The sequence below is a fragment of the Chelonoidis abingdonii genome, chromosome 6 (assembly GCF_003597395.2).
Source record: "Chelonoidis abingdonii isolate Lonesome George chromosome 6, CheloAbing_2.0, whole genome shotgun sequence".
Taxonomy (NCBI): Eukaryota; Metazoa; Chordata; order Testudines; family Testudinidae; genus Chelonoidis; species Chelonoidis abingdonii.
Window position 1 is genome coordinate 66,905,816 of NC_133774.1, and position 25,640 is coordinate 66,931,455.

Sequence of the window (25,640 nt, forward strand, 5' to 3'; positions counted from 1 at the left end):
GAAAAAAGTGTGAGAAGGAAAAGAAGAGCTTACGGGACACCTCACTCTACCCTGCAAAAGCAAAAAACAACAGGCAGAGTTTGAGGTTTCATTTTTTATTTTCCTTCCTCATTCTGCTATTCTCAGTGGCCTAGTCTGCAGAACAGGGTTCTGGTTTCAGCGGCCCGAGGGGAAACTATACCATGCAGAAAATAAGAGAGAGGAAAATTAACTCAAGCCCTTTGGGGAAAGAGGAGCCTCCCCTGTCATCTCCCTTTGCCCTTCTCTTCTCCCTATAGAAAATATTTTTAAGTAAGAAAAACTCTTACATGAAAAAATGAGTAGCAATTCTCTGTTTGTTCATGTGTACAGAAACTTTTCTAGCACATCTGTAAGTGTTGCTTTGTGAATATTTGCTGTTAAGGTATTCTTTTTAATATAATGCTGCCTCATTAAACTTTTTACCATTTTCCTGTATGACAAAAAATCCAGCTGTAATATTTTGTAATGGGGTGATTTTTTCCTTCAAAATTGCAAGAAGGAACTGATCAAATGACTTTAGAGATTATATTTAAAAGTGAGTATTTACAATAACATATTTTGATTTAATATCTGCATTACTGCAAATAAAATTAAATGTAAACTATGGCAAACTATTGCCCTATGGATCTGTTCTTATATGTTCTAATTGTTCTTTTTCAGAAGCCATGCAATATAGGTATTGTTTCACAGATCTGATTGTCTCGTTCAACAAGTGACTTACCTTTTCCTCTCTCAAAAATAAAAAGACTTGGATTTTAAAAACATACTCCTCTAGAGAAGCAGTTGTCATACAGAAATAAAATTTATTTTCCTATTGCATGATGTCTATAGACAAATAAACAATATTGAACACCAAACAATATGGTCACAAGACCAAAAGCACTCTTGATCCCACTGCCTCAGTGCTGAAGGACATAACTCAAGCTTCTGCATGGAGTATGCTTTACTGGCTACCCTCAGGAATTCAGGCAACAAAATCATTGCAAGCTATTGCAAGCAGTGTGATGGGTCATACAGGAGACTCATCAATTTCTGGTATTTACATTACAAATTTAAAATGCTACATCACATTTTGGAAAATAAGTATAGTATAAATCTTAATGACTAACTCTGAGATTATAGCTGCTGTTACTAATGGCTTTGGTAGTGTATTACACTCTAAATCCATCCTAGATTGGGATGACAATATAGTACCCAAATGATGGTTGAATACTAGATCTTGGGACATAAGGATTTCAGAGGCGATTCTAAATTATTTTGTTTTGGCCAAGAAGTCCCTGGATTCACTTAATTTCATTGCTTGAAGAACAAGGTGGAACAGTTCTCTCTTCAGTACTGAAATCATTTTGTTACTGCATAAAATTTGAGGTAAAAGCAAAAAAAAACAAAAAACACACAAACAAAATTGGCCAAAGCCATTATTTTTTTTAATTCTCCTAGTTTCATTTTTCTTTTTTGATACAAACAAGGAGAGTAGAATGACTCTCTTGTTATATTACTGTGCTTTTCATGTATAGTGTCAAAATCAGATCTGGGTTATGTAAAAATTGCCAGATATTTATGTCCTCAGAAGTAAAATGGGTCACAAGATAAATGAGGGTAGATACTCCATTCTTCCCTATCCCACCCCACATTTTTTTAGGTCTTTTCAGATACTTCATAATAATATCTAGCTCTTTGTATCAATAAATTAGTTGGGACTATGTAATATGTGATCTCAGGCTATGCAGATTATACAAGGTAAAGCAGGTGATTGACTCCCAAAATCACATTAGCAGTACCTTTCAGGATTTACTGGTTTGCTTGGGCCACATCATTGTTTTTCTTTTGTGTTGCTTAGTTCTTCCCTGCCTGTGTGTGTGTTAGAACATTTTTTGTTCTGAAAAACATGATAGGCTTGCCCTACTTGATCTCAGTCACCCACTTTTGATACCATTCTCATTAAAATTAAACTGGAAAACATTAAAATATTTTTGAAAAATGCCAAACTAATGTATTGTTAATAGAACTATCTCTAAACTATATATGCTGATTATTTGAGATGCAATTTTGTGTATATTTTATTCATTCAGTGTACTAGGAACATATACAGTTGATAATAAAACAATATTCTGTGCATATATATGCTATTAAGATGGAGAAGAGAATAAAATCAAAGGCAGGTTCTCAATTTTTCTGTCATTTTTCATAGCTCAGGGTGCCACTGCTTGTGCATGATATATATTTATCATAAGAAAGTTACTGCTTGGAATCAAATGGCAACACATTTAATAGAAATATTGCATGTAAGGAAATGTGCATGTCCTTCTATCATAAATCAGTGAATTTTCTACCAATTTCATATTTTCACATAAATATACTGCATGAATTTCTTTTTTAGATTTCCACATAGAAGAGGCCGTGGACTGGCCTGGAGTAAACCTCAAACTAGGCCAGGTTTCTGGGTTGGCCCTGGACCCTAAAAATAACCTGGTTATTTTCCACAGAGGTGATCATGTGTGGGACAGAAAGTAAGTGGATGTTCTGTCAAGTTGTATATTTAAATAGTTGACTATGCTGTTTGTTCAACATATTTTCTTTAGGCAGGGAATAAACATAGAATGCTCCTGCTTACAATAGTTAGATATGGAGAGAGTGAATGGTTAGATGACATAGATTTGAGTCTCCAGAGTTATTAGATCTTTAGAATAGTAAGAGAAGGCTAGTGTGTCACGCAGTGCTTCCCCAAAACAAGTTTGATCCGCTAATTTGGTAAAACTTCACAGTGTTTTTTTAGTGCTCCCATAAAACTTCTGACTCTGAAAATTGCTATTTCTCCACTGCTTGGGGTTTAAGAGAGAAATGAGATCCCAAAAGTAAGAGCAACTTATTTGTAGCAAAATATCTGAGAAATTAAAAAAATAAAAAGTAAACCACTATTTTGGTATTACATACCGTAAAGCTAGTTTTTCCTGCTATCCTGTAACAAGTAGTCAATACACTGGATGGAATTTTCCAGTGTCTGAGTGACTGACTTTCAGTGGGACTGGTGCTGATGAGTTACTTAAGCACCTTTGAAAATCCCACCCGCTGTATTTCAAGCCAAATTCTACCCCTGAATGAGCAATTGTGACATGGGGCTGATGTTGAAATCAATTTAGGTGTGCAGCTGAGAACAGAATTTAGCCTGTAGACGTATGTATTTTACAGTTGATAGCACTGATAGTGGTGCACAAACAAGATAAACAAAATGCAGTCATGGTGGCTGGTGTGTCTCAGAAATACTAGGAGGCAGCAATCAGTTTGGTGCATTGAAAAAGACTAATTTGTTATGAAAAGTAGTTTTATTCAGACTTCTAAGCAGGTTTCACTGATAATTAAGGTTAAGATTTTGTGTCATGGTTATTTTTAGTAAAAGTCACGGACAAGCCGGGGGCAGTAAACAAAAATTCACAGAAGCCTGCAACCTGTCCGTGATTTTTACTAAGAATTTGGCGGGGGGACTGAAGTCCGAGCTCTGTCACCCGGTTGGAGGGGCTCCAGCCTCTACCGCATCTGTAGGCTGAAAGCTCCAGCCTCAGCTGTGGGGGCTGACAGCCTCCGATGTAGCCACAAGGGCTGATGTCCCCATTGCAGCCATGGGGGCTGAAGCCGAAGAAGTCATGGAGGTTAAAGTCAGGGAATCCGTGACCTCCGTGACTAAATCATATCCTTACTGATAATGAAGGACTAAATTGTGTTTGTGTATATGGCTGCTCTGTCTTGTTTCAGAAAATATATTAATATGTTTTGTTGTTTGAAGGGATATGTAACTATCTCTTTTTTGTATTTATATATTAAAATTGTATGGATAAATTCTAAAACATTCAGGAAGAAGAAAGAAACACAGCATCTCTACTAAACATGGCTTACTGTATCTTACGAGTAACCTGTTCTACATATACATAAACATGACACTTAAGAGTATGTTTGTTTCAACCTTTGTGATGAAATTTAGTTTTATCATAATTAGTAATCTCTCTAAAAGATTGTACTGCTACAGTCTTCTTTGCCTGAGAAAGCTGTCTCTTATCCCTGTAATTAAAACAGTACATTTGATTATAACTTTTAGCCAATAGACTACTGTGATGGATAAGATATAAATCTTTTTAATCTCTTGTGCAGTATATCAAAGTGATCTTTCTATCTGAAGTTTATATAAACATGGAGTATGTGATTTGAAAGGGTGACGCATACATAGGTTATATTATTCAGGCTTCAACTCAGAGCTTATATTGAAGTGATTCTTTTCATCTTCCCTCCCACACATGCACATAAATGTTGGTTTTTGTATCATTGAAGAAAAAGTTGAATCAAAAACATTTCAAAATAATTGGCAGTTATTGTTACTGTGTGACTCCTATCATCATTTGTCACTTCTGAAATTTGTGTTCTGAGAGTTTGGCAATTGTGATATATACAGCCCAAGTCCAAAACACACAACTGGAAACTGAGTCCACCAATGATGATCATGTGTGTCTGGTATATGTATGAAGCAGTTTTAAAATTCCTTTTCAGCTTCTGAAGACATGTTTCTGTCAGAAAATAATTTCTGCCCCATGTAGCATATTCATTATATTGGATCCATTTGAAGTGTGGTCAGCCTTAACAATGGAGATGGACGAGGGAACTGGGAAGAAAACTTGCAGAGTTAGATGTGCCTGGTGGAAGAAACATGGAGAAGAAGCAAAGCAGGAAAAGACACACAATTCAGTATCAGTCTTAACTAAGTTAATGTTTATGATTGGCTGCCAATGTGCAAAGCCATTAATTGAATATAATAACCTTCATCAAATCATAAATTTGATGAATTCTTGGTCTTGGGGTTTAATCCATTTTCACTGATTGAGTGCTTCACCAGCATACTATATAGAAAGAAGCAAACACAAATTTGCAGTGCTTTAGCACTGCACAAATGGTTCCAATGTATTATTAATATGTGCTATAAAAAGTAGTCTCTTCAGACAGCAAAATACAGCTCAGTGGAAGGTCTGTATGGCTTATAATGCAAACTCAGTCTGCTTTAGAACACTCAACTAGGCAGTTTAATATTGTTGTACAATGCTAACTCCTATAATCCAGGGTTAGTTTATAAATTGCTCTGTTCCTTCAGTGAATCTGAAGTGATTTTACATTTTTTTTCTTAAATGAATCAAATACGCTGTTTGTGCGATCACTGCAGAACAGCTTTTTCTGTCTTATGAAGCATGCACTATTCAAAGTGAAAAGATTAGAACTGTTTAGTCAGTTATGTAACTGATCAAGTGAGTGTCTTTACAGTTTTATGATGAAAAAGGCCATCTGGTTATGCGATTTATAAAATATACCTCTACCCTGATATAACGCGACCCGATATAACACACATTCGACTATAATGTGGTAAAGCAGTGCTTGGGGAGGCAAGGGCTGCGCACTGTGGTGGATCAAAGCAAGTTTGATATAACACGGTTTCACCTATAACACGGTAAGATTTTTTTGGCTCCCAAGGACAGCGTTATATCAGGGTAGAGGTGTATATAATACAGGATTTAAATCAGATTTTTGAACTGTAAGTCTGCTGTGGTCTGAATGCCTCTCAAAGCTGCATTCTTAATTAGCAAAGGCTAGAAATATGAAGTTAAAATGCTGTGCCAAGTGTTACAACTAATCAGAAAGTGACCTCTGGAGCTATGCTTTCTAGGGCAGTGGAAATTAGGTGCTCTGCAAAGGTGGCTTGTCTAATTTCTGATGGAGTAGATGCCTGATTCATCATAGTATCAGGGCTTGTGTGTATGAACATTAGTTTGTAGCAATCTGGGGTGTAATGCTATCCTACACTAATTATCTGTGTGGACTCTGTTACCATGCATTAAAAGTTCCCTAGGCGCTTTGAACTATTCCTGTTTCAAAGAAGGGGTAGATCAAAATGCGCTACAGAACTTGTAATGCAAGGCAGCAGGATCTACTCCAGGTATTCCATGCACAACAAACTACTGTGGGAGTAGCTGTACACACCAGTTTGCCACAAACTAAGTGTTCGTAGAGACAAGCCCTTTGCACTTCCCAATGGTGTATTTTTTTTATTAGCATTATCAGCAACATTGCTAGCAAAGGAGGTGGGGTTGTAATTATGGAAATACATGAAGGGTGGAATTAGAGCCACCAGCATAACATGAAGGACTCCAGATGTACTCTGGAGCAAGCAAAATCAGTCTGCTGAGAACAAAGAGATTACTAGTATGATATTTAATATCATGCCTCATGGGTTTGATTTTAGACCTAGTATTAGTCAGCATGATCCATATTTCTGTTCTCCCTCCCGTTCCCCTCCTGCCCCACAGTAATTTAAACAGAAGAAAGTCAAACCTCTGTGGTTCCATGATCACACACAATGGTGTATAATATATTAGGCCTGAGCTTTTTTTAGGGACAGCAAAGTCCATTTGTCAGATGCAGGGGCTAACAACTGTCTCCATGGCTTTAACAAATTGATTAAGCAGGAAATAGTTACCAGGCAGTATGGATGGGGGTGTAGACCCGGCAGATGTTCCCTGAGTTATTGGTTGTATGGTAGGAGTCCTGAACATAACACTGGACCTGGTTAAATCCTTGATAAGAGAGAATAGGAGACAGGACACATAACGCCCCTCTTAGGGTTAAATAAAGTTGCAGCCTGCTACTTAAATCCATTCCATGTATCTGTCATTCATTTGCCTGTGTCTTCATCAATGACTGAATAGTAATTACCCTGCATCCATACACAAGGCTGTAACTCCTAAATTTAGGGCGAAAGAAAAGAGGAATGTTCTAGAATCTACCATCCTGTGCATCATCATTCATAAGAAAAGGAAGGGATTTATTGGTACCTTTTAAAAAAAAATAAAATCTTAATGATGATATAACAAGTAGCGTCAGGTGATAGCATGATGTACGTTTTAATGACACAGGAATATAACCCTAAAGATTTTCTAATTGTGGTTTGTGCATAAACTTAATAAACAAATCAACCAGCTAATCAATGGATGTGAGACAGATCTGAGTAGTCTATCACTTTCCCAAATAGAAAACTGTGGACAGATAACTCCCCCAGAACATTAAATATTTATACTGCTTATGCTGTAATGTATAGCGTATTAATAGTTTTATTCACAGCCATGTCTGATGCTTTGTAAAGTACCTTCCTTTTTACCAAAATGTATTGATCACAATTGGATTGAACTCAGTAGGGACTAAGAAACTGCTTTAAAAAAAAAGTGGTAGTAATTCAAGTATGTTCAAACATTTTAGTCAAAAATTAAATTATATTTTTTACACCTAATTAGATTAAAAACTTGATTCAAAGAATTCCACTTATATGCACACACCATTAGTGCTTAGCTTCCTTGAATGCAGAGCACTTATTGAAATCAATTTATGGACAGAGATACATACACTAGTACTTTCTTCTTTGTTACGCATGTGGAAATTTGACCTCATATAAGTGGCTCATACTATGCCTTCTGTGAATATAAGAAATCTTAGCTCCCTAAATTTTAGGTTAAAAGTTGAGATGGCAGAACTAAATCCTGCTTGTTCTTGAATTTACTTGACATACGCTTAAAGTTGTTTTGAGGGTACAGTTGTAGGAAAGGGGACATGTACATAGTATGACATGCTTTTCTACCAATCATTCTCTGAAAAGTAGAAAAAGAAAGTAGAAACCAGGTGTTACTGTAATAAACACCAGCAAGAATATTAAAGTGCATAGGAAATGTACATAAATTAACATAGTTTATTAACAATTTCAGGTTTAAGACTTTCTTGGCAACTATCTTCATAAGTAACCCAGAGAGGCATGAAACAACAAAAAATCTCTGTCATTGCAAAGAAAATAAAAAGTGATGTTGAAATTTGCTTTTTTAACAATGATTGAAAATACAGGATTGCCTTGGTTGTATCTGCTCATTTTGATTACACACATTGAATGTCACTGGGCATGATATCCGTGAGAAGAGCTGCCATCCAAAAGGCTTCAGTGATAATACAGAAGTATAAGAAGATACACACAAACCTACAAAGTTTAGGTGTTTTCCCTTATTAGTCTACAAAGTTCTGCCATAAGTTATGTATCTTTCTTGTGAACTGAAACTTCTAACGTATTCACTTTGTATTTCAATATATCTTTATAGCTCATTTGACAGTAGCTTTGTTTACCAACAAAGAGGACTTGGACCAATTGAACAGAACACAATTCTTGTAATAGACCCAAGTAATGCAGAAGTTCTTGATTCCACAGGCAAAAATCTGTAAGTTATATTTACTTTTTTTAATAAAGCTTGATATTTTTGTATACTACGTTTCATCCTGAAGAGTTTAATCCATATATTTGTTTATTCTGAGACTTACGTCACATTTCATCTCTTTCACATCTGGTTTTATTTATAACCAAATTAAAAAATCAACCAGTATTGCCAACAGCGGGCAATGAATGGAAACCAACTTTGCCATTGCCTCCCTCCACTCCCTAACAATCAATACTCTTCATCTACTGACCCAAATTAACAAAAATTTGTATGGAGCAAATATGTCTGGCACAGCATCGTAAAGGCTGCCCTTGTTGGCAAAAGGGATTGAATGTGAGGACCAGAGCTGAAGGCCCTTTACCAAGAAAGTCCAGCTGCCTGTGACTTCTGTTTTGTATGCTGACAAGAAGAACATTCCAGTGACTGCAGCAATGGGCATAGAGGTATATCAGGCCTTAGATAGTAGTAGGGGCACAGGACTTTGTAGATGATGAGAAAAATCTTGAATTGCTCTTGGGGAAATATTATATACTAATATAGATAATAGACCGGTCATGGATCATAACAGTATCTGCCACATCACTTTCTTTTTTTAAATGCATTTCTTTTAAATTTATGTTTGCAGATTTTATTTACCACATGGTTTGAGTATAGATAAAGATGGTAACTACTGGGTCACTGATGTAGCTCTCCATCAGGTATGTGTAATGCTTTTCTAGAAGTACTGTATGTGATCTCATTACTTTTAGTTTGTATATTTTGCTGACGGCTTGATAAGATTATTACGTTGTGGCTGTTAAGATATACACTAAAGCTTTGTCCATATGGGGAAATTCACTGGAGTAGCTATAGTGGAATAAATTATTCCAGAATAACATCTTGTGTGGACACTCTGTTAAGGAATAAAAGTGACTTAATTCTAAAAATATTCCTTTGCTATAGTAGAATAACTTATGCTTTTCAATTTCCCCATACAGACAAGCATTTAGTGCTCAGCTAACTCACTGGCTGAAATTGCTGATGATTTATATTTTATGCAGTTTTTTTCCAGAATCAACACCATTACATTCTTGATGATGGATTTCTTCATTGGAGCAATATGTATATAAAAAGCCTAATAAAATAAATTTGCATGTAAAAATGTTCTTTCTATAGAGAAGATTTATATACTTTTCCCTAAACAATCACTATTATACTGGACTAGCTATCATACATCACTTTCTATAACTTGAAATCTCTTATGTTTTCCATTGACTACAAAAGGTGTTCAAATTGGGAGTACATGATAAAGAACCTTTATTGATCCTGGGAAGGTCTTTGCAACCAGGCAGTGACAAAAATCACTTCTGTCAACCAACCGATGTGGCCGTGGATCCAGTCACAGGCAACATTTATGTGTCTGATGGCTATTGTAACAGCCGAATTGCTGTGTTCTCTCCAAACGGAATGTTCATCATGCAGTGGGGGGAAGGTACTGATTAAAGATCTTGATGTTTAACTAGATACTGAGACTGCTGTGGTCATGAACTATTAAATGTAGCTTATCTAAGATTGTATCCTACTTATTTATGTTACAGTAATAACAGATATTAGGGCCTTCTTATCTTTTGAATACCATCATACATAGTTCTATACACTGATATGTAGATTTTTTTTAAACACACCTTCTTTTAAAAAGCAGAAGAAAAAAACTGTCTTGTCTTCCAGACACTTCCAGAACAACTATGCACATGATTATCAATAAAATTCCTGTTTTCATACACATATTTTTTAAAATATTGCTTGAATAAGAACTTAAAATTCTGAGGTGTGGTAACTTCTAGTTAAGCTTTGACATAGTCCTTTCAATTCTTGTAAATAATTAAATCCCTGTTTAAATATGAAATTTTTTTCTTTGCCAGGCATTTATGGTGAAGTAAGTAACTTCAGTACAAACATATATGCCTGATTTTTTTCCCTTCATTTATTGTGGTTTAAATTGAAAGTAACTCCATTTACTTTTAGTGTTAAAATTTTGGTGAAAACGAGAATGAGAATCATGTGTATTCTTTTTCCCACAGTTATATTGCACAATTTAGAATAACACTATTTCTAGACAAAGATGATTATTTCAGATTGTGAATGTATTGGATATTTTCTTTTGCAGAGACTTCAGTAGGCAAAGCCAAACCTGGCCAGTTCCGAATCCCTCACAGCTTAACACTGGTACCCGAGTTTGGTCAGCTGTGTGTAGCAGACAGGGAAAATGGACGAATTCAGTGTTTTAGGTCAGAAACTGGACAATTCACACGAGAAATCAAACACAAATTGTTTGGAACAGAATTATTTGCAGTTTCATATGTTCCAGGTAATTGCTTTTTTGATGTTCTTCACATTTTAAATATATGCTTAATCACTTCGATATCTCAACACACAATATTATTTCATTGAGAGACTATCTCATATCTTAGGCCAAAAATTTGTTCTGTTTCAAAATTATCATGTAGATTTTTGCAACTGTGTAATTTTTGGGAAAAAAGCTATCTTTCCATTCCTGAGAAATTATGAAGAAATTAGCATCCTTAAATGTAATGCCAACAAATAGGCAATATTGTTTGCACTTTTACCTTCGTGGTTGCATAGTCAAATAACAAACTCCGTTAGAGAAACAGCAAAAAATATTTCCAAATAGCAGGAAAAGAAATTGTCAAATTTCATAGAGAACAATAATAAAAATCAGAGAATAAAAAACTATTTCATGATGATGATGCTGTTTTTAAAGATCAAAACTTAATATTTTTTTTTAATTTAGTAGCTAAATGTGTATGGTTATGTTGGGAGCAAAGTAAAAAGTTAGATCCAGAGTTCAGGAATGTTTGGATTGTGGCGGCATTTATATCTCTCCTTCGGCTACTATTTAAAAACAAAAAACCCCCTCCAGTTTTTGATGTCTTATGTACCACCTACGTTCTGAGGCCTGGAAACTCAAAGTAAACAGTAGACATTAATACTTTCTAAGGTTTTTAAACAGTTTCATATTCTATACCAGATTTTTAATCTGTATTCATCACTTGTGCTATAATTATGGGCATGTGTTGCTTCTTTTGCATGAGGAAAGAGGTGTTTCTGGGAATGAAAGGAGAGAAGTAGGAGGTTGAAGAAGATGACCATGATTAGAGCAAAATAACCGGAGAAGGAAGTAGAAAAGAGAAAACAGGAATTAAAATAAAAAGATCTGGAAAACAGGAGAAAGAATAAACCAAAAGGGAGAGAGAATCCACCATGCTTAAAACAGCACTTCTTGTCAGTCACAAACAGGACGTACTGCTTCCTAAAAAGCCAGTTCAGAAATCTGGAAGTGTAAAAGCTCTAGAAAAGTGCTGAAGCAACCAACCTGATCATAAGGGTGTTTTTGTTTGTCTTGGGCGCAACTGGAAGCGAGGATGCCAAGTGGCATGGTGGCTTGAGAGGATTTTCTGTGCTCTCACATGACCACACAGGAACCAGTCTGCCATCACAGCATCATTCGAAGTAACCAATTAGTCATTATAGTAGACGGACACTCCGTCTCTGATCATTCTCACACACATTCACCCTGACTCTGAACAGGGTGCCAGCTAGTGTCTTTTACTCTGACAGTCCAGACCAAACCAGCCCATTGCTGGGACAAAAGTTGTTATGGGGGAGGTCTAAGTTGGATATTAGGAAAAACTATTTCACTAGGAGGGTGGTGAAGTACTGGAATGGGCTACCTAGGGAATCTCCATCCTTAAAAGTTTTTAAGGCCCAGCTTGACAAAGTCCTGGGTAGGATGATTTAGTTGGGGTTGGTCTTGCTTTGAGCAGGGGGTTGGACTAGATGACCTCCTGAGACCTCTTCCAACCCTAATCTTCTATGATTCTATGAAAACAGGGTGTTTTGTTTTGTTTGTTTAAATTAGGCTTAAAAGGCAAAAAAGGGTAAAGAAGGAGGATTCATTTTTTTTATCCTTAAATGCTTACAGATGACATCTTTTCAGGGAAGAGCTCCAGCTCATTTCTGCTAGATTTCAAACTTCCAGGAAATTCATATGCTTCTTTTTTATTTCTTTTTCCCTTCCACTATTCATTCTGAATCTGGTGATGTGCAGGTAATTCCCTAGGAGGACTTTCCTGTTCCATCTTATTGGTTTACACAGCTTCCAACCTTCCCTAATTCAATTTAAATAAATGTTTCATTGTTTCTGGAGCTCTTGTTCTTCTATAATTGCTTCTGATTCTGTCTCATTGAGGCAACTTTTTCATCTATGCTATTTTGTAAATAGAAGAAAATAATTTGTTGGTCACTAATGAATGAGTGTTTGTTGTTGCAGGTGGTCTGCTCTTTGCAGTTAATGGAATGCCGTATCCTGGAGACATAGAACCAGTGCAAGGATTTATGTTGAATTTTTCCACTGGAGAAATAATGGACACTTTCATTCCCGTTAGAAAGGTACTGTATTTCACAGTGTTCTTGGTGGATTTAGCACATGGGTACATGTCTAACTCCCTCATACAAACTTTAACGTTTAGCAGGATGTTTCCAGGGTCTGAGGTTGCTGTATTATATTGTACTTTATTGTAATTTTTCTTCATATACTCTAAGGCATCCTTTGCACACTGTTGATCAGGTGAAACCCCAGAACAATACAAGTTTCAGTACAGCAGCTGTCCAAGGTTCAGTAGACACTATGCACCTGACATTTTAAATTGCCATGTGGATATTGCCAGTCAGAGATGAGAATGGGTGACTTATCCAAACTGAGCTATGCCTTTCAAGTTAGTTTAAGGAAAGGGTAGATGTTCAGAGTTGTTCTTATTTTTTATACAGTAATAATATACTAATATAAACAGTAATAGTACTCCTGTCTGGGGATATAAATTTATATAATGTGACTACATGCCTTCCTTGCAGAAGACCAGTGTAGAACTATGGGATACCGAACTTTCACTCAAATAATATTGTAATTTAAAGTTATTTTTAAATATACTAAAAGTTCTCATAGCCTGCTGTAAATCAAAGAAGGGATGCCAGAAGTTGCCAGTATTGTGTGTATCATACCCTATTTGTTGCAATCCTATTTTAAGCTGTGCCAAGTGTTATGTTTCTCAGTATTCATAAGTTGCTGTGCGCATATACACAATTCTATAAATAAAAATAAACTGGCTTGAACCAACATTCATGGTTTCACACAAACCTGTTTAGAAACATGCCACATAGTAATTTATGCTTCTTAATTTTTGTGTTACTAGCGTTTCCAGGCAGAGAAAGACCTTACAAGACTGTGGAGAAGTTTTTATTTTTTGAGAGGGAATGGATGTTGCTAATCAGGACAAAGTTTGCAGCTGACTTCCTTAATTATATTGGCAAACTTTTCGTGCACACTTAAAGCGGATTGCTGAAAATTTGATTCTTGAGCCTGCATAATAAACCATTTGCACAGCTTTCAGAAGTGAAAAGATGTAATTATTTTTCCCAGAAATATCTTCAGAGATGTAGATGAATGAAAGCTATTTAAGCTCAGAGTCAATATTTCTTCATACAAGAACATTTTTCAGGTTCTTACAAATTAAAAGCAAGTGAAACACTCATCTGCATCCTTTCCTTTAGGAAGGGACAAATTACCTAAAAGAGTTTGGTATGGGGGAGGGAGATCTTATATTTATTAGTGATTTGACAGGTTAACTGCACCGACGCATGTAGTTAATATTTATATCGTTCCCTCTGCATCATTCTGCACCCCATTCAGGAGATTGAACATAATTGTCCCATATCAGTTGATAGTCCTGTATAGTTAGTGTGACTTTTTTCTCTATGTATAGCAGATCATTGTTGGGATTCTCAGGTTAAGGATATATTGATAAGTTCTAAGGAAATAGATCACTTTCAGAACCCAACAGAACTAGTTCACCCTTTCATTCAGGCCTCCAGTGTACTCACTTGGAACAGAAAAGGCTTGATATGACAGTTGTTTCCTTGCTGGTGAATAGGAATCTGATCCTAAATAGGGTTCCTAAGACTGACCTCTGGAAGTATAAGAATTCCCAAATTAGTCCGAAAGACAATGAATTAAAGCTAAAGAGTGAGAGAGAAGATGGGATTCCTACATTGATGGGAATATTTGTCCAATGAGGGATCAGTTGATTCGTGTGTCTTGAACAATGTGAAAGATATCTGGAAAAGGCATGTAAGGCAGGAACAACATTTGCTTCTCTAAAGAGTCTCGCTCCTGCGCTGATAGCTCCTCAGTGCAAGACTCATGAAACTGTCTCAGCTCTAAGGGGATTGACTCTTGAGGGCAGTGTTAGTAGAGGGTAGAGCACTAGAATATCAGGGTTGGAAGAGACCTCAGGAGGTCATCTAGTCCAACCTCCTGCTCAAAGCAGGACCAACCCCAACTAAATCATCCCAGCCAGGGCTTTGTCAAGCCAGACCTTAAAAACCTCTAAAGATGGAGATTCCACCACCTCCCTAGGTAACCCATTCCAGTACTTCACCACCCTTCTATTGCAATAGTTTTTCCTAATATCCAACCTAGGCATCCCCCACTGCAACTTGAGACCATTGCTCCTTGTTCTGTCATCTACCACCACTGAGAACAACCTAGCTCCATTCTCTTTGGAACCCCCCTTCAGGTAGTTGAAGGCTGCTATCAAATCCCGCCTCACTCTTCTTTTCTGCAGATTAAATAAGACCAGTTCCCTCAGCCTCATAAGTCATGTGCCCCAGCCCCCTAATCATTTTCATTGCTCTCCGTTGGACTCTCTGCAATTTGTCTACATCCTTTCTATAGTAAGGGGTCCAAAACTGGATGCAATACTCCAGATATGGCCTCACCAGTGCAGAATAGAGAAGAATAATCACTTCCCTAGATCTGCTAGCAATGCTCCTACTAAGGCAGCCCAATATGCCATTAGCCTTCTTGGCAACAAGGGCACACTGTTGACTCATATCCAGCTTCTCATCCACTCTAATCCCCAGGTCCTTTTCTTCAGAACTGCTACTTAGCTAATCGGTCCCCAGCCTGTAGCAGCAGATGGGATTCTTCCATCCTCAGTGCAGGACTCTGCACTTGTCCTTATTGAACCTGATCAGATTTCTCTTGGCCCAATCCTCTAATTTTTTCTAGTCACTCTGGACCCTATCCCTACCCTCCAGCATGTCTGCCTCTCCCCCTAGCTTAGTTTCATCCACGAACTTGCTGAGGGTGCAACCCATCCCATCATCCAGATCATTAATGAAGACGTTGAACAAAACTGGCCCCAGGACTGACCCCTGGGGCACTCCACTTGATACTGGCTGCCAACTAAACATTGAGCCGTTGATCACTACCCACTGAGCCCGACAGTCTAGCCAGCTTTCTATCCACCTTTATAGTCCATTCATCCAATCCATACTTTTTTAACTTGCTGGCAAGAATACTGTGGAAGACCATATCAAAAGCTTTGCTAAAATCAGCTATCAGGCTCGCTGCTGAAAAGTCTGCAATAGTAGTTTCAACAGAAAATAAAACGGAAAATTAAATAATTTCTCCCCTAAGTAAATGAGTTTTAAATTGCACAACACATAAGTACTGCCTTAGAATTTACTCAGCACACAGCAGCTTATTGCTTCATATGGAAGTCCCTCATTTAACTAGGTTACAAACACTAAGGATAGCATTCCAGCCAAGAAACTAATTTGATGTGTAAAGCCAAACAGAAGAAGAGACTGATCTCTGCAGATTAAAGGCCAAATGTCCAATTTTATTATTTTTTCATTCCCTCTGTTTCAGCCTCTTCCCTCTCCTCCCCCCATCCTCCTCCCACATTCTTTTTAACTTGGAAGAGATTATTACTTGCAGAAAACACTACCTGTGGGTTTTACGAGAATTGGTTAGTGATTGAAGCTGCTAGATGGACTTTGCTTTGATATTGACCTTGCTTTGTCTTGCACAGTATGTTATCTGACACAAAAAACTATTTATTAATAATTTGCTCTAGTAAATTATGCAACATGAAGCTAGGAGTTAAAATTTTTGCCAGCATGCTAACATTAGAGTTGCCAGGCATCCAGTCTTCGACTGGAATGCCCAGTCAAAAACGGACCTTGGCGGCTCCAGTTGGCACCATCGACTGGGCCGTTAAAAGTCCGGCCAGCTCCACAGCTCCCATGGGCCAGGAACCGTGACCAATGGGAACTGCAGGAGTGGCACCTGAAGGTGCGAGGGCAGCATGTGGAGCTTCCTTAGCCACCCATACGCCTAGGGACTACAGGGAGCTGGCGGATGCTTCCTGAGAGCCACGGTAAGCACCGCCAGGACCCTGATGCCCCTCCCTCACCGCAACCCCTGCCCCAGCCCGGAGTCCCCTCCTATACCCAAACTTCCTCCCGAGCCCACACCCTGCCCCATCTCCAACCCCTGCCCCCAGCCCTGAGTCTCCTCCTTCACCTTAAACCCCTCATCCCTGGCCCCACCCCAGAGCCTGCACCCCTTCCCACACTCCGAATCCCTCAGCCCCAGTTCGGAGCCTCCTCATGCACCCCAAACTTTTCATCCACGGCTCCATCCCAGACCCGCATCCCCCTCCCACATCCTGCCCCAGCCTGGTGAAAGTGAGTGAGGGTGGGGGTGAGTGATCAACAGAGGGAGGGGGGATGGAGCGAGTGGGGCTGGGGCCTCGGAGAAGGGGTGGCGCAGGGCCAGGGGCATGGGCGAGGAGAGGTGTTCAGTTTTGTGTGATTAGAAAGTTGGCAACCCTAGCTAACATAGGAGCCCTTCGTCCACCTATTCCAAGAGTTAAATATACTGTTGTTTGCAACAGCTGATAATATATTAGTATGTAAAATATTCAGAAATAATTGTTTATTTCAAATATTCAGACACAATTAGCTAGGCCTGATGACCTAGTGGATATCACTATGCATTATCATGTAGGAGACGAGATCAGCCTCATGATTCTTATTCCCAAACACATGGGAAACATTCTCATTCTCATTCACTCCTGTCTCTCAATCCTCGAAAGACTGCATAGGGGGTGGGGGAGAAATAGGGAGGCAGTGAAGGGGTTTGGCATTTTCCACGCTGCTAAGAATGTGCAGTAATTGGGACAGTTGCTGACTTGAAAAATATATGGAAACCTTATGGAAAAGAAGGCAAACTAATATTATTGGCTTACAGCTGTTGGGCCCAATTCTTAGTTTACTAATTTTATTCTGCTTTGGAAGTAACGAACCACTTGGTATGCACCTTGCTAGAATTAGTAGCGAGTAAGTGATTCTGTATCAATGCTTATAGCTGTGATAGTGATGAAGTATATTATGTCCAAAAACCTACGTTAAAATATCATCAAGGTTGTAAAGTCAAGCACTCAAAAGTTAGGAAATGCCAGTTGCCTATACAAATATGTGGAGGTTTATACATAAAAAGCTTCTACTTTAGTGCATATATATGTCTATAAAATGTATGTGCACTCTACTTATGTGATAGCTATACATATTTGCCTCTTTCCCTCCCCTTTGTCCATCTACTATACTTATAAACAAATTAGCTTTTAATTTAATTGTGTAGCACAATAATATCCACATTCAGTTCTTTAAATGTTTAATCAAAATATTGACAAAAATGGACTGTGCAAAAAAAGTGTAAATCACTAGGTTTGAATTGTCTGCACAATGTATGGCATGTTGAGTTCTCTATAAATCATAACCAGCCCTCTGTGGAGAAAGAAGTGGTTCGGGACTATTTAGAAAAACTGGATGAGCACAAGTCCATGGGGCCGGATGCGCTGCATCCAAGGGTGGTAAAGGAGTTGGTGGAGGTGATTGCAGAGCCTTTGGCCATTATCTTTGAAAACTCATGGAGAACGGGGGAGGTCTCGGATGACTGGAAAAAGACTACTGTAGTGCCCATCTTTAAAAAAGGGAAGGAGGAGGATCTGGGGAACTACAGGCCAGTCAACCTCACCTACTGCCCCTGGAGATGTAATTCCTGTCTCTTCTCTCTTTTTAAGGTGTGGCACCAGCATCAGCTATAGCTCCCATTATATGAGAGCTAAATTTGGCTCTGTATCTCAAATTTCTGATTAAAGAGGCCTTTTGCATTTGTGATCTAATTCATTGTGTAGTCATTTAGAAGTGATTTCTGGCTGTTTATTTTGACAGAGCTTTGAGATGCCACATGACATTGTTGCTTCAGAAGACAAAACGGTGTACATTGGAGATGCTCATGCCAAAACAGTATGGAAGTTCACTTCCACAGAAAGTATGTTGCTTTTGTTTTGACTTGAACTTTAAAAGACACTTCCCTGAAACCATGTTCTCAGTGACTGACATCCCCTGTCTATTGTCTGTCCCCTGAGTAATTAAGAATTGGATTCATTGCTTTAGCTAAACAGTTGAATTTTCTTTTTCCATGTTCATGTTCACATTTCACTGCTTAAAATAAGCCTGTTTAGCAAAAAAAAGTGGCGGCTCTCTTTACCATTCATTTGTAAAATTAATTCCCAGTCTATATCAAATATGAATCCTGGGCAAATTAACTAATTTGTCAGAGAGCTTCATACGAAATTGTATATGCCCGTGAGTATTTTTCTTGTTGCATCATTTGTATGTATTTAAAGATTAATTTTTTCCAGTTCTTTGATGTGTCATTTGTTGACAATGCCCTCTGTTTACTTAGAGTTTGTTATATTTCCATTAACTGGGAATACTTCCCAACTTGCTATCCTCAGTATGACTTGAGGGGTGTGAGGTGAATATGATCTGAGTAAGACTTTGAATTTAGCAGAATTAAAAAATGGATTAGGCATTTTCTAGAAATGACAATATAATCCACCATTACGTTAGATAGGATGAAAAATGTATAAAATGTAGAAAGCCACCCACTTTCCATCTGATCTGGTTGTTCCATAGTTGTTACATTTCATGCACCTTGCTCTGAAACATGTGGTACTAGCCACTGTTAGTAACAATACACTGGACTAGATGGACCACTGGTCTGTTTGGATATGTCTCTTCCTATGAAGAATAACTCCAAATAGAAAGGACATCCAAGCTTTCATTCACAGGCAGATGGGAACAGCTAAGGTTTATAAAAATACACAACTAACAAGTTCAGTCAACGTGGCTAAGAGGTTTGAGGAGAGGGACTTCGTTTATATTTTAGAAGTATAGAATTATAATAACTACAAGTGATATCCATCTAGTAAAGGGGTAGGCAACCTATGGCACATGTGCCGAAGGCAGCACGCGAGCTGATTTTCAGTGGCACTCACGCTGCCCAGATCCTGGCTGCCGGTCCGAGGGGTTCTGCATTTTAATTTAATTTTAAATGAAGCTTCTTAAACATTTTTAAAACCTTATTTACTTTACATAGAACAATAGTTCAGTTATATATTATAGACTTCTAGAAAGAGACCTTGTAAAAAGGTTAAAATGTATTACTGGCACACTACATTAAATTAGAGTGAATAAATGAAGACTCGGCACACCACTTCTGAAAGGTTGCTGACCCCGGATCTAGTAGATGGGATTTGCATCTAATTTATGGTAACATTGTTAAACTGGTCCTCACCCACCTGTCCAAGACCACATGTTAGCATAGTATCAGACACTGATTCCCTCCTCCTCTTTCCCCTAAATAGTGTTAAGAAATTGGAACTAGTGAAATCTTTCAGAATGTGCCTTTTCAGATAGGATGACACTTCTACTGTTTAATGACTTATCTTTGTTATTTAAAACCTTTTCATCCACAAAGGTCTCAGAATGCTTTATAAACCATATTGCAAACTGCATGTATAGTTACTTCATCCACTGATGAAATACAGCCACTTCTGAGGTAAAATGTGGTGGCTGTTTCATGTTGTATAGCAGCTGCAACACAGTTTTGGGCAGGAAGTGAAGAATAATGTCCCCTGGAATTTTAGAGGTAACTTTGGGTGGACAGAATGGAATTGCTATGCTGGAATTTGGCCAAGGCACTAGATTTAATACCCCAACTCTTGTGCAAAGTGCTATAGGATTTTTAATAATAAGTGAACCTTGGATTATTTATTTCACCTGAAAGACTCCACCTCCAGTATCACAGTGCCCCAAATGCCATACTGGGGTATTGATTCAATGAAGCCTCTAATGGCAAAGTACTACTTACTATATCCTCAACACCTTCCTCCAGGGTTTAGGTTTTTCCCCTGGTAATGTCCCATTAATTACTAATTAACTCCAACCATGTTAATCATATGAGATGTGATGAGCTTTTATGTTCCCACAAAACCACTCTGTGGCACAGGAGTTGGACATTATTGAAAACTGCCTTTGTAAATCACCCTTGTGCTTTTATAGGATTCTGATGCTATTGATAGTTATTTGACGCTCTTTGGTGAAGTTCAGACACAATGCGATATTTGCTAAAGGATTGTACATTTGGTAAAGATGTCAAGAGTCTTTCTAAAATGTTATTTGACCTGAAGAGCAATTTTGTGTTACAGAAATGGAGCATCGATCAGTTAAAAAGGCTGGTATCGAAGTGCAGGAAATAAAAGGTTAGTCAGATTCCTTATGAGAATGGGCATACCAAAGTTGTAGTGGAAAGCTTTTCTGTTCTTTATAAATATTCTTGCCCGAAAATATCAGGGAGGGAATGCTAACTAGTCTGACAGTAGTTAAATTTTTTGCTGTCATTTTCTATAGTTCAGAGTTACAATAAGCTGGCATGGGAAGGGACATAGGGTAGCATGTTGCACTGCTGGTAGACCTGATATTATGGTGGAATCAAACACTTCAGCTTCACTGGTGAAAAGTGGGTCATAGAAGTTTTCCCAGTGGACTGTCCTATATGATCCTCCATTATCCACAAAATAGCATCTGCGTCAGCTCTGTTAGATGCAGAAGTAGTTGTGGTATGTAGTTGTCTCAATTATCCAGAAAAAAACAGAAGCATGTTTGAAATACCTGTTGATTCCATTTTCTTTTCATTTAGAATCTGCACAGCACATTGACAGTGCTGGTTACATTATTAATGATGGTATAAAGCATTTTCTTTTGCTCAAATTTGTGCCTCCAGATTTACTTTTTTTCCCCTTTTTTCAGAATAGCAGGGTGAAAATGAATTCAAAGAGAGAAAAGAATCAAAAGAATGTAGGGACTTAAAATAGGCAGGTAAAGAAACGTATACGGCACAAGGTTGACAGGGGTAAAATAATGATTTAAGGTAGATGAAGAGGAATTATTTTAAAATTATAGTAGTCTATTGCACAAGTCTCTTATACAGAAGTAGTAATAATTTCCCCTTTAAAAAAAAAAAAGCGTGTGGTTATTGAGGGATCTTAATAGACTGTAGTTATACTATTTTTACTTATTTTTCTTTGGCAGAATTCAGAGCACCAGCTTTAGATATAAAAGGAAACAGCATCAAAATCAACAAATGTAGGCATATTAGTACAAAGTAGACTGCCTTTAAGACACAATATTAGCATCCTCCTCCTCTCAGACAGTCTCACCCAAAACACTCAGCAGAAAAACATGCAAGGAAGTGCAACAAATCCAGGCTCTGGCAGATGAGGGTGAAAAGCCGGAGGCAGCACTGGTAAAAGGTACTATGCTAGCTGCCACCTCTCATTTAATCAGGGATATCTAGATTAGAATATTTCAGCAGTATCACATAGATTCAGAGAGTCTTTCAAGTAACCACTTGCTATACAACTTCAGGGTATACTAGGTTAAAGCCAATAGTTTTTAGCTTCCCCCTTGAAGCTAATAGGCAGCAAATGTTACTCCTGGGGGAATTCTGTGCCAAAAAATTAAAAATTCTGCACACAATAAATTAAAATTCTGCATATTGTGTTTGTCAAAATAACACAATATAATTATGTCAGTTTCAATTATTTTGATAATTTATTTCAAAATACCTGTCCGCAAGTATGTCTCTAACAATACCGACAAAAAAAGGTTTAGGATTTTTTTTTTTGACAAATAGATTCCTTACTAGACATATTAATACAGAACTTTGTGTAATTCATTTAAACTACACAAACATATTTCCTCTCCACTCAGGCTTGGGGAAGAGGGAGGGAAGGAGCCTGGGAGTGAACCTGGAGGGTGCTTGTGTGTGGATGGAAGAAGTATGGAACAGGTTTTTTGTGGGGGGATGGGAAGGGATTAGAGGGAGTTGGGTAGCCTCCCCCATGCAGGCTTTGGCTGACCCCTAGCCTCTCCCATTTCAGTCAGGCACGTCTGCCCCCCATCTACGTGTGTCCCTGCACCCTCCTACCTCGTATCCCAATGTGTGTCTGCAGCTCCCCCTCTTCATGTTACCTGGGGTTTTGCTGAACCCAAAGCTCTTGGTAATGTTACTCTTTGCAAGGTGGTGGCAGGAAATAAATCAATGGGGGACATGGCACCTCTGGTCAATAGATAGTTGATGCAAGCAGGCAAACAAAGGTGCGTTCACTCAAAGCTTCTACTGTATTTAGTCTTGAGTACTTACACGTGTCCGCAGCAGGTTAGTAGAGCACCCCAAATTAACCCCTGTTTAATATTTTACCCAAGGTCTTGAGTGGATATCTGTAGACTTCCAGTGCCCAGCTTTCCACCTGCAGGGGAACTTGAGAGGTGTCCCAAAATATCCCATGTATTCAAATGTCCACCAAGCTCAGATCTCTTCCTCTTTTTATACCCAATTTGTTGGTATTACATAGCTTGTTAAGTGTGGAGTTTTCCAGCCTTGTCAGGCAGGGAATTTTCCATCAGTTAACCAGCTGTATTTCACATGGCAATAGTTAACTATAGCCAGATTTTTCATTTTGCACAACTGCAGCTTCAGCAAAAACTCAAGTCAGGAGGGCACTGGGTCATGTTTACTCCTCATCGCTCACTTCCCCAAACCCTCCTGGTCTGTTAGTTGTGCCTAAGGATTCAGCAACTGCCTTTCTAACTGCTTTCAGCAATGAGCATAACAATTGGTATGCCAGCTGTGGGCAGTGGTCTAGGCATGTTACTGACTTTAGGGTACCAAAAATCTCCCCCTCCTACAGCCATGAATCCCTGCACAACCTCTCACCCCCTGTCCCCATGGGGCCCTTCATCCCCCTCCCCCATTCAGCTCCTGGCTCAATGCTATCACCCTATTGGCTCCTGAGCTCATGCCCCAGTCTGTCCTCCCCCACTAGCCCTTCTGTACCATATATCAGCCGCCCCATGTGCTCCATTCTGTCTGGTGCCTCCTCACCTGTCCCTGCTCTAAGGAATGCAGCCTCTCCACTGGCTAGCTGCCCTCTCTTTTGGCACCACAGCAGCCCCTGTGAAAGGTGTAAGTGTAGCACCTCTCCAGAAGGATCTGTATTCTGCTGAGAAAATAAAATCTACTAGGGACATAAATTCTGCACAAACATAGTGGCACAGAATTCCACCAGGAGTAAAATGTGTAGATATAATATGCTTTCTGTGTGATGTTCTGCCACAGAAAGCATATTAATGTGGGTTGATGTGGTATGCACTAGCTACAATTTACAGATGGTAGAGTGCTCTTATTACAGTAGTGTAATCTCAAAATGAGACAAAAATAGGGAAAACTGGTTCAATCAGAAAGGTTGTACTAGGGAAAAATGCCTTTAGCCATAGCTGTTACCTGAGCAACCAAAGATCTACAAAAGCCACCACAGTCAGTCTCTGGCATGCAACATAAATGTGACAACTCACTACATAACAAAACTTGAAGAGAGCATTTCACAAAACACACAATATAATTTTATAAATATACATACAAATATTGCACATATGCATATATATGTTCGTATGATGTAGTATAATATCAGAAAAGGTTTCTGATGCATCTGTGTGGTTTTTTTAAAAAAGTTTAAAACAATATAAAATAAATTAGAGGCCATGATATTAGTATGAAGTTGTGTTTTTACTAATTTAAAATGGTTCACAAAAATATGCCTTAAAAGTTCCTGCAAAATTTGTTAAAATTATTGTTTTTAAAGAATTTCATTAGAAACCCATTCTGTAATCTTATGTGGCAACAAAATACAGTCCTAGAATCAGAATAAAATTTTCAAATGCACCCAAGTGAGCAAAGAGCCTAAATCCTATTTCCTTTCAGTGGTCACAAATTTGTAATCTGTTACCAATGAGCAGTCCAGTAATCAATGAGATTTGCATAAGCTAGATCAGTCTATCCATTGCTATAATGCTAAAGGGTACAGTATGGACCTTATGGGGAAGGAGAAGGCTGCTTGCTGTGTGACTTAACTGGGAATATACTTTCCAGGATGAATTGAAGTATTCAGAATTCAAAGGAGTATTGAATTTATTGGTTGGGGTTAGGCAGGATTCACTTCCAAACAGAATTTGTGGCTTCATTTTGCTTGAAGTTTCACCCTATGTTCCAAGGTCAGACACCTCCACCAACTTACCTTCCTTCTTGTTCTTCTGACTTCTCCCCGATGTGCCCATTTGATGCAGCCTGATGGCAGCACAACGCACTGGGAGTGGACTCCTCTCTCCATGCTCCTTGACCAAGACTGAGTCGAGGATGTCGGTTCCAGAAACTTTTTATTCTCCAACCCCTCCTCATAGAAGTTGTGGAGTACTCTTCTCCTGTGAGACATCCAAACAGTAGTCTTAATAAAAATATTAAAAATGGAGAAAATGGAATTTAAATAAAATAAATTATTTGTTTTAAAATATCTTGATTTACACTTCCTGGGAGCTAAACTAGAACTTAGTCCCCTCTCTGGTCACTGTGACTGTCCCCAATACCAACTCTGCTGTGTTGAAGTGAGAGCGACATAAAGAATTCTCTGGGAGCTTAAAGGCAACATATACTTAGGCATAAAATTGAACAGTCTGCAACGATTCTCATCTTCATTACAGAAGTGTGGTCCATTGAGAGTAAGGGCTTGTCTTCACTGCAGTTCTAGCTTGAGATATAAGTGAAGTGTTGCCACTAGCCTGACTCCTGTGTACACAGAAATTTTAGCTCAAGTTAAGTGATACTTTAAACCAGCAATTCCCAAACTTTGGGTCATGATCCCAAGTAGGGTTGCAGCAATCCCAAGTGTTCAGAGGATGCCATTTTACAAAATGACACCCTCCCATGTAGCATGACCTCACACATACCATGTGTACGCGAGGTCACACTGTGTGGAGGATGCCATTTTGTAAAGCAAAATGGTGTCCTGCATGCTGCAATTGATTTTGCACACAAAGTGTGTATGAGGTCATGCTGTAAGGACGACTCCATTTAAAAATAGCATCCTCCATGCTGTCTGGGGTCACAGGAAGCCATACATGTGAAAATGGGGTCATACAGGGAAAATGTTGGGAACTGCTGCTTTAAACTCAAGCCAGCTGGCCTGTCAG

At 38.4% G+C, this 25,640-nt stretch overlaps 1 protein-coding gene across 9 annotated transcripts in view; it reads left to right on the forward strand.

Moving 5' to 3' along the window:
* Window positions 1–25,640, forward strand: part of PAM (peptidylglycine alpha-amidating monooxygenase) — a 241,314-nt gene that overhangs the window by 211,079 nt on the left and 4,595 nt on the right. For all 9 annotated transcript variants that reach the window (XM_075067127.1, XM_075067131.1, XM_075067132.1 and 6 more), the window contains 8 exons: window positions 2,402–2,531; window positions 8,187–8,303; window positions 8,926–8,998; window positions 9,564–9,771; window positions 10,447–10,647; window positions 12,631–12,749; window positions 18,441–18,540; window positions 20,765–20,818. In XM_075067127.1, coding sequence (XP_074923228.1) covers window positions 2,402–2,531; window positions 8,187–8,303; window positions 8,926–8,998; window positions 9,564–9,771; window positions 10,447–10,647; window positions 12,631–12,749; window positions 18,441–18,540; window positions 20,765–20,818 — 1,002 coding nt within the window. The remainder of the gene's footprint in view (window positions 1–2,401; window positions 2,532–8,186; window positions 8,304–8,925; window positions 8,999–9,563; window positions 9,772–10,446; window positions 10,648–12,630; window positions 12,750–18,440; window positions 18,541–20,764; window positions 20,819–25,640) is intronic.